Consider the following 9,114-nt stretch of genomic DNA (forward strand, 5'->3'; position numbering starts at 1 on the left):
AATGATTGCACTTCATAACAGAAATGTGCTAACTGGCTTGAAATAGATTGAAACTGTTATGAGATTGCTTCAGGCAGCAGACATGACACCGTCTTTTAGGTTTCGCCATCACTTTGTATTATGCGCACAACACCACCCTCCTCTGGCTTCCATATGAACTGCACCTTAAACATCAACTGTTTACAAATGTCATGACACAAACAAACGTTTCAATACCGTAAATCACTTTTTGGACTGCGATCACTTTTTGGCACAACATCGGCTCTGATAACATTTAAAGCGCATTGGAAAAACTATTCTTTAATGCTAAAAATCCATTATCAATTGTAATTATTTATTTATTAATTTAAATTTCAGATATCGATCTTCATTTTTGTAAACTGGTGAATTAATGATTTTTTAAAGAATTAAAACGACAAAGTTTGGCAATATATTTTTTAAAAAGGATGAATAAAACAGTAAAATAAAATGAGAAATATATATATATTTTAAAAACTATGATAATTAGACGAATTTTATTTTAAATATTGATTTTCGGTGACACTGGGAGTCATGGTGATGATGACGTGTTTGAGTGCAGGTATAAAAGCAGGAGGCAAAATTGGAATTCGGGTTTCACATTTGAGCGCAAACAGGAGCTTTTTCCCACTAGTGCTGTGAAAACTCGGATTTTTCAAACTACAGCTAACGTTTGAAAATCTTCAAGAAGGATTTGCAAAATGACTTCTACAAACTTCAGTCGCGAGATGCACCTGCTCTCCGTTTTCATTGAGGAGGTGATAGATCAACGCTACGGTGAGTACAGCAGGCTAATATGTCAGAGTGCTAGCAAACAAATACAACTTAGATTTTTGTCTTTTATTGTTTGGAAGTAGGACTTCATGAGTGTTAACATTTAGGATGAGATGTTTCATACTTGAGTAACATCAATTTTAACATGTGCCAGTACACTATAAAGATGGCGCCATGTTTTTTTTTAATTGCTGAAAAAAAAAACAGTTGAATGCACGCGCCCTGGAAACGACGTAAGGCATTGGGGGACGCTGACGTCAGCGCGCGGGCCCGTTTTTGCATGTAGAGGGTTTGAGTTGACATGTTTGGGCTGCTGGCGCTGAGTTATACGTGAAAGTTTCATAGATTGTGAATGTGTAAAGCTGGAGAATGGAGTTTTAAAAGTTCACAAAGTCGCTGGATGAGTTTGAGATTGAAACAGTGTGTGCCTGCAATAAGGAGGTGGGAGGTTTCTCACCTAAATGTAGCTGCTTTATTCTCAAAATATCGATGCTCAACTAATATAAAGATATTACTCCTTAATGTGAATGCGTATTAAAACCCCAGTGAAAGTCCATGCAGCCTTACACCACATGAAAACTTTTACCAAAAAATGTGAAGGCTTTCATAAACAATGAGTTCTGCTGGGAGCTTCTTACTGTTTGTGTGTGGAAGAGCTTATGATGATGTAAAGCCATGTCTGGACAATTTAAATTCAGGCTTTAATTTGTGTGATCACATGATTAACGTAGATGCACGCTTTGCTTTCTCGTAGCTGAGCTGGTGAGTCCAATCACTGCACCTCAGATGGTCGTCATTAACTTGAGGAACCGTGAACTGAGCAGCAGCCACCTGGACTCCATGTCCCACCTGGTCCTCACTCTTTACCATAACCTGGTGACTGGGTCCAAGGACTTTCCTTACATACCTTTTAAAGGATTGTTCCACCAGGACCAGGTGACGACACCATTTGTCCATGTGAGGCAGAGCCAGAGAGAGAACACCACTCCTTCTCCTCCTACGGACTCACCAGCTGGCATGATGCTGCCGCCTGCGGGCTCCAGCTCTCATCCACGCTTCCTGACTCCAGTTCTTCCAGAGAAAGCGGATCTTGCTGTGCTGAAGGCAGATCGGAGGAACTGTGTCCGCACCCTGACTGTCGACAGCCTCCCCGTCACCAGAGTCATCTCCACTGTTTACCGAACAGAGGACACTGAGATGACGAACCGCTGGAGAATAACAGACTACAGCGCGGACGGCAGAGTTCTCACTTCGGTGCTCTGCCGTTTTCTAAATATGTCGGCAAAGCGTGCTAAGAGGAAGGCTCCGGAGGAAGAGAGAAGCATCCGGAGCCCGACTCCAGCAAGGAAGCGCTTGAGATTATAATATACAGTGAAGCATGTCGAACGTCAGCAAGCCTGAACAAAGTGGTAAGTAGTAAATAGTGCTTAAGGTTGTTTCTAAAATAGTGTCCTAAAATATTTGAAAATCGTCGAGGTTTTAACTTTTATTCTTTCTTTTCTGCCTCTTGTTTCTAAAAGTCAGGAAAAAGAGTCACGCTGCGAAGAAACTCAACACAGAAGATTTTCCCTCAGTAAAATGGTAAATATATTCATCTTGTTATGACGTTTGCTCACAATAACCAGGAGTGTTTCTGAAGTGATTCACTCTCATTTGGTGTTATTTGATCCAAAGACAACTGAGGGTCTTCACAGCAGCGTGAACGGCCGTCACCTGAGAGCAAGACAGTCCTCGGGCCTTTGTGGTTCCCTCCAGGTACTCCAGCTTCATCCCACAGTCCAGAGAGATGCAGTTAGGTTGAATGTGAGTGTGAATGGTTGTCTGTTTCTCTGTGTTAGACTGACCTGTCCAGGTTGTACCCCCGCCTCTGGCCCACAGCTGGGATGGCTCCAATCTTGAATTGGTTAAGCAGAAGAAATGGATGGAAGGAGGATCCAAAGAGAAACATTGAAGGCCCTCTCACAAAAAAAGATAAGAACTCATTTTACACATTGTTGAAACATCCTGAAAGTTATTTGTTGTGTTTAGAAACTTGTTGAACTGTCATTAGAGTTTGTTTCGACTTGTTGTTCATTTCTTATTCGGTTCAGCTGTGTTTCTATGTGTCCTTAGTTCCCATAATCAGCCTCCTGTGTGTAAATATTGTGTCAGTCTCCCTTTGTCCCTTGTCAGAGTGTTAGTCTCCGTCCCCTCGTGTTTCCTTGCCTCAGTAGTTCTGTTTCCTACAGTTTTCCCCCAGTATAGGTTTTGGTTTGACGTTTTCAGTTCCCTTTGTCAGTCTTTGTATTTGGTATTTCCTCATCAGTCTCATCACTTTCCTCTGCAGAGAGAAAACAATAAAAAGACCTGAAGAGACGTCTATGCAAACGCTCTCATTGTGAAAGATAAGTATACATCCAACTAATCTGTGACTCTGTCACAGCTCTGATCAGCAATTCTTTCAGGTTTGTCTGTTTTGATGATGTTATTAATTGTTATTATCCTTTATCCAGTTAACTTTCAGAGAAGAGCGGAGGGAGGAGCGAAGCCAGCGTGCTCTGTAAACTCTCATTAAAAAAAAGATAAGTATATATTGATTTTATATTATTATGACAGCTCCTCCTCAGTGAACACTTCCTCTAGTTGCTGAAATCATTTACTAATTTTTTTCTTCCCATTTGTCTTTTGTTTTTCAGAGAAAACAGAGAGGAGCCAAGGTGACATTAAGACCTAAGACAGGACGGATTGAACCCTTTCTCGTAAAAAGATAAGTATTCACTCTGCTTTTAATCAGAATATTGATAAAGATCTAAAATTCTGCTCACCTGGTTGATAAAGTTACTAAAATGATTCCCTCTTTTCTGTCATTTGTCCTTTAGAGAGAAGATGAGGAGAGTGAACGTCAGCATGAATGAACAAAGTGGTAAGTAGTAAATAGTGTTTAAGGTCGTTTCAAAAATATCCCAAATATTTGAAAATCGTTGAGGTTTTAACTTTTATTCTTTCTTTTCTGCCTCTTGTTTCTAAATGTCAGGAAAAAGAGCCAAGATGAGAAGAAACTCCACACACAAGATTTTCCCTCAGTAAAATGGTAAATATATTCATCTTGTTATGACGTTTGCTCACAATAACCAGGAGTGTTCACGTTGTTCTGAAGTGATTCACTCTCATTTGGTGTTATTTGATGTTTGTCTTTGAAAGGAGCGGAGCAGTAACGACACTGGGAGACAAACAACAGGATGATCCAAAGACAACTGAGTGTTCAGAGCAGCGTGAACGGCCGTCACCTGAGAGCAAGACAGTCCTCGGGCCTTTGTGGTTCCCTCCAGGTACTCCAGCTTCATCCCACAGTCCAGAGAGATGCAGTTAGGTTGAATGTGAGTGTGAATGGTTGTCTGTTTCTCTGTGTTAGACTGACCTGTCCAGGTTGTACCCCCGCCTCTGGCCCCATAACAGCTGGGATGGCTCCAATCTTGAATTGGATAAGCTGAAGAAATGGATGGAAGGAGGATCCAAAGAGAAACATCAAAGACCCTCTCACCAGCTTTCATTTATTAAATTTGTCTTTACTGAACGATTTCTGGTGTGTATTTGCATTGATACTCAGACAACAGCTCCTCTTTCTGTTTGTGCTGGAAGATTCAGGCAAACACATATTACATATATAGATTGTTATGATATGACTCAGTTTCACATTTAGTGCTATATGATAATGATAAGGTCCAGTTTAATAGCATTGCTAGTGTCTAATGAAATGAACACGTGATTTTCAGATCCAGCAAAGTGAATATTTTTCACTGTGGATAAATTACATGGAAACGTTTAATGAGTCATCAGCTATTTCACTACAAAGATGATGTGATTAAAGGTTCTCATACATGCAGGTCAGAAGTTTTGCTCCATCCTGGATGGTAAATGCTGATCAATGTTTACACATATCTGCACATTTCTAACAGCTCATTTCACAGGTCATCAGTCTCCTGACTGCATATGCAGAGTTTTATCATCACGTGTTCATGGCAGACAAACATAATTATGAATTCTTGTTTTAGTTCCATTCAGTCACTCAACATCAGGTGTCTGCTTGTCCTGAGCTGTGAGAACTACAGTGAGTTGCTTTCCTCTTTAGCTTAGTATTAATAAACCAGGTCGTAGGTGGGCACCTGCATCAAGGAGTCAAGAAGCATATTTTATTGTTTAATGGTGAAAATAATGGATTGTTGTTCATTTGTTTAATGGAAAGACTGAAAGTGCTGAAAGTGCAGCCTGGTGTTGACTTACACTTATTCAAAGTGATGAAGTACCAACAGATACTAAAAGTCACAGCCTGAAACACGTCAACTGCTTTATTATTTCTAGTTTTAAATAAACTGTAAGAGCAATGTGCAACAACAAAAAAAAAATCCCTTAAATAAAACAGTACCTAGTTCATATGTTTTAAGTTCTAACTACTAAATAAAACAAAAAATATCAGAGAAATGCTTCAGTACTGTAAATTCATAGAGGTAGGTGCAATAAGGGAACATGATTTGTAAATCAGTCGAATAATTAACTAGAATAATTTGTTCTGAAAACTGTAAAACTGTGTAAATGCTTTGGTAAAAACAGGAAGAATTACATTTGAAAATGAATGATTGGAATCCAAACATTTGACTTTTGTTTTTCCTCAATACTCCATCCTCCTCTTAACATTTTTGTTTTCCAGCTGTTTTAGAGGGAAAATCATTTATTACATCACTGCAAGAAATCTGATGGCCAACTTTGTTGTTGATACTTGTTACTGTCGGTCCACTCAGTCTTTCTTGTGCCGTGGAAGGTCTGTGGTAGTTGTTTAAGTACACAGTGAAGGGCAGATGATGCTGCCGTCTCCCTGTCAGCTGTGTCCTCTCATCTTCAGAAGTCTGGACTCGTGAGCAAACGTGCCAAATAAGAACTAGCAAGTATGCATGTACGATCTCTTTACTTGGTACTGAGAGATGCCATCTAAAGGAATCGACTCTGGACTAAAGCAGCGTTTTAACCGTTTCATTGTTAGCCCCGCCCCCTAACTCTGATGGGTGAGGTTGACGGATGAAATAAATTCATCATGCAGTGCATCACAGTAAACATGGAAAAAAATAATAATTAATTTTTCCTAAAACTGAATGAGTTGGTTTTAAATGAATTAAAATTTTAATTATATATAATATAATATAATAACTCAACATTTTTCTGGTTAGGTTCATTTGGACATCGAGCAGCAATAGGCTTCTTCACCACATCTAAAGGAGAATCACACTTTTGGCATAGAGGGAACCTTAACAGGTCTCCTGGCACTGCTGTTTCTTGCCATTAAGTAATCTTTGCCATCACTGTTATTTTCTTTAACATTTTTAGTTCTGAGCGAGCTCTCAGTAGCTTAGGCAACTCATTTTTCTTATTTTGAAGTTTAACAGTTTCTTCTTGTCTCTGTTTTAACGCTGCACTAAGCTCACTGTCAGGAGGAGGATTCTTGGACCTTTGGCTCAGTTTGTCTACTTGCTTTGCAACCTCATCCACTCTCCTTTCAAGCTTAGATGGCTCGCTCTGTTTTGTAGTCTGTATTCGAACAGGCTCATCATCATAGGAGGGTACATCAAAAATGGAGTGGGCATGTACAGCTGCTTTTGTAGAATGTTACGCAGAGAGGTGTCGTGAGGGAAACATCAGAACTGGTATGGCTGGAGGGTTAGGCACCAGCGCAGTATGCTCGCATTTTGATGTTACTTGGAGTGCATCCACACCAGGGGTCTGTGATCTGTCTGAAGAATAAATTCTCTTCCAAGGAAATAATATTTCAACGAATCAATTGCCCACTTGATTGCCAGTCCTTTTTCTACTGTTGAATATTTTGTCTCCCTGTCAAACAGCTTTTTACTTAAGAAAAGCACAGGTTTTTCTTCACCAGCTTCTCCCTGAGCCAGTACTGCTCCAAGTCCAACATTAGAGGCATCTACTTGACTACCTCACCGACAGGCCACAGTACGTCAGGCTGAAGGACATCACGTCTGACACTGTGGTCAGCAGCACAGGAGCACCACAGGGAACTGTGCTGTCCCCACTTCTCTTCACCCTGTACACCTCTGACTTCTGCTACAACTCTGAATTATGCCACATTCAGAAGTTTGCAGACGACACAGCCATCATGGGGTGTATCTGGGATGATCAGGAAGAGGAGTACAGAAGTCTGGTGAGGAACTTTGTCGCATGGAGTCACACAAACCACCTGCAACTCAACACCTCAAAGACTAAGGAACTGGTTGTGGACTTTGGGAGGTCCAGAGCAGGTCCACTGCCGGTTCAGATAGAGGGGGAGGAGGTGGAGGTGGTCAACAAGTACAAGTACCTCGGGCTGTGGGTGGACAACAAACTGGACTGGTCATCCAACACAGAGCACCTGTATAAAAAAGCCCAAAGCTGACTGTACTTCCTCAGGAGGCTGAGGTCTTTTAACATCTGCAGGAAGCTCCTGAGGATGTTTTACCAGTCGGTGGTTGCTGGAGTACTTTTCTATGCTGTGGTGTGCTGGGGGAGCAGCACAGCAAAGAAGGACTCATCCAGGCTGGAAAAACTGATCAGGAAGGCTGGCTCTGTGGTCGGCATGAAGCTGGACACTCTGGTGACAGTGGCAGAGAAAAGGACACTAAAGAAACTGCTGGACATTATGGACAATGCTGGGCATCCTCTGCACACGGCCATAAACAACCAGAAGAGCCTGTTCAGTGACAGGTTGCTTCTCCCCAAGACAAGAACCAACAGACTTAAAAACTCCTTTGTCCCACACGCCATCAGACTGTTTAACTGCTCTCTGGAGGGGAGAGGGAGGGGAAACAGGAGGACAAAGGAGGGGGGAACAACTAAGCTGTAGTGCCTCTTCACCTCACTGTGCAATTACCTTTGTGCAATACTTTTTGTTAATAGTCAACGGTGCAATAGACTCCATACTTGAAATGTGCAATCCACTTGTATTTTTATTTTTATTTTATTCCTATTTATTCTATTTATCCCCTTTGTATATTTTTATCTATATATGTCTTTGTATTTATATATGTGTGTGTATATATATATATATATATGTATATAATATTCTGTAACTCTATAACTTCTGTCGGTGCTGTGCTTATTTGGAACCGAATTTCCCAGAGGAACCCACCCGAGGGATTAATAAAGTTTTATCTTATCTCTCTCTTATCTCTTGTACAACAAATGGTTTGGAAAAATCAGGGCTTTGCAAAACAGGGACTTCAGAAATCTGTCTCTTTAAAGATTGGAAGGCATGTTCACAGTCATCATTCCACATCACTTTAGAAGTGTTTTCTCGTGAGATCTGTAAGAGGGGCTGCCAAGGTTGAGAAATGGGGAATAAACCTCCGAATAAACCTCTGTGCTTTTGCAGCGTTTTTCTTTTTGCAGCATTTTTCTTTTTGCAAGTGTTTTCTGAAGTTGCAGTCCGTTTGGCCTCTCAGGGCCACCGTAGAATACTCATAATACACAGTAAAGATTGGACAGCTACTGTGTGTGTGTGTGTCTATGTCTGTATGTGTGTGTGTGTCTGTGTGTGCGTGCCCATTCTTTTTCTCTGCCACTAGATGGTGATGATGTTCATACTTTGTGACTTTTGACTTGTTTCACAAACCAAAGCCAATTTCAGGAGTCATTCCACTTTCTTCAGTTCAGGAGGCTCATGAGACAGTGAAAGGAACCAAACACTTAATATAACAGGTTCATTCCAGCTTCTAGGCAGTTTTGTCAATAAAATGCTTGTATTCTGCTAATGTTTGCTGATCGTACCTTAAAGGTCCCACAACAGCACACGATCCTTCATTTTCTAAAGAATATGTAAAACACAATCTAAAAATGGAACTATGTTTACTGTCTCAGCTGCTTTCTAACGCTTTCAAACAGCAAGACTTGGTTCACTGCATTTTTGTCTTTAAGAGAAAACGTTTAGGGAATAGTGCTGTGTTGACTCGCTCTTGAACACACTATAAACCATCCACTTTCCAAGAATAGCTCAATTTGATCATTTTTCTGCACGAGTCGATAATCTGAAGCACTCATACCTCATATGGACAGATATAACTGAAAAGTTAACCCACAGGAACCTATGCCATCAACAAAATTATACCATACCATAAAATAGAAAGAAAAAAACACAGCCTCATATCTTGATATTGCCTGTTCTATCAGATCCAAGACGGGTGCACTATGAAGGAAAAAATATGTATTGATGGGGATAGTTTTAGTGTCAGATGAAAGCGATACAGTCCAAAGCTTCAGCTTTAACATAATAAATAATACATCTACCCATCATCATACACTCAT

The 9,114-nt window shown here is 40.6% G+C and overlaps 1 protein-coding gene across 2 annotated transcripts; it reads left to right on the top strand.

The window, feature by feature from the left end:
• The first annotated feature begins 570 nt into the window (after positions 1-570).
• LOC146374104 (uncharacterized) lies at positions 571-8,168 on the top strand. Of its 2 annotated transcripts, XM_084951499.1 has the most exons (10): positions 571-795; positions 1,547-2,201; positions 2,313-2,373; positions 2,467-2,547; positions 2,631-3,542; positions 3,655-3,694; positions 3,806-3,862; positions 3,973-4,100; positions 4,184-4,354; positions 6,241-8,168. In XM_084951499.1, the coding sequence occupies exons 1-2, from the start codon at positions 720-722 to the stop codon at positions 2,155-2,157; spliced, it is 687 nt and encodes a 228-aa protein (XP_084807625.1). In that variant the 5' UTR covers positions 571-719; the 3' UTR covers positions 2,158-2,201; positions 2,313-2,373; positions 2,467-2,547; positions 2,631-3,542; positions 3,655-3,694; positions 3,806-3,862; positions 3,973-4,100; positions 4,184-4,354; positions 6,241-8,168. The 2 variants fall into 2 exon arrangements, with proteins under 2 accessions (XP_084807625.1, XP_084807624.1); XM_084951498.1 differs by having other exon boundaries at positions 4,184-8,168.
• Positions 8,169-9,114: the final 946 nt, after the last annotated feature.

Source organism: Perissodus microlepis, chromosome 14 (assembly GCF_051167445.1).
Source record: "Perissodus microlepis isolate ML-2025 ecotype Zambia chromosome 14, ASM5116744v1, whole genome shotgun sequence".
Lineage (NCBI taxonomy): Eukaryota > Metazoa > Chordata > Actinopteri > Cichliformes > Cichlidae > Perissodus > Perissodus microlepis.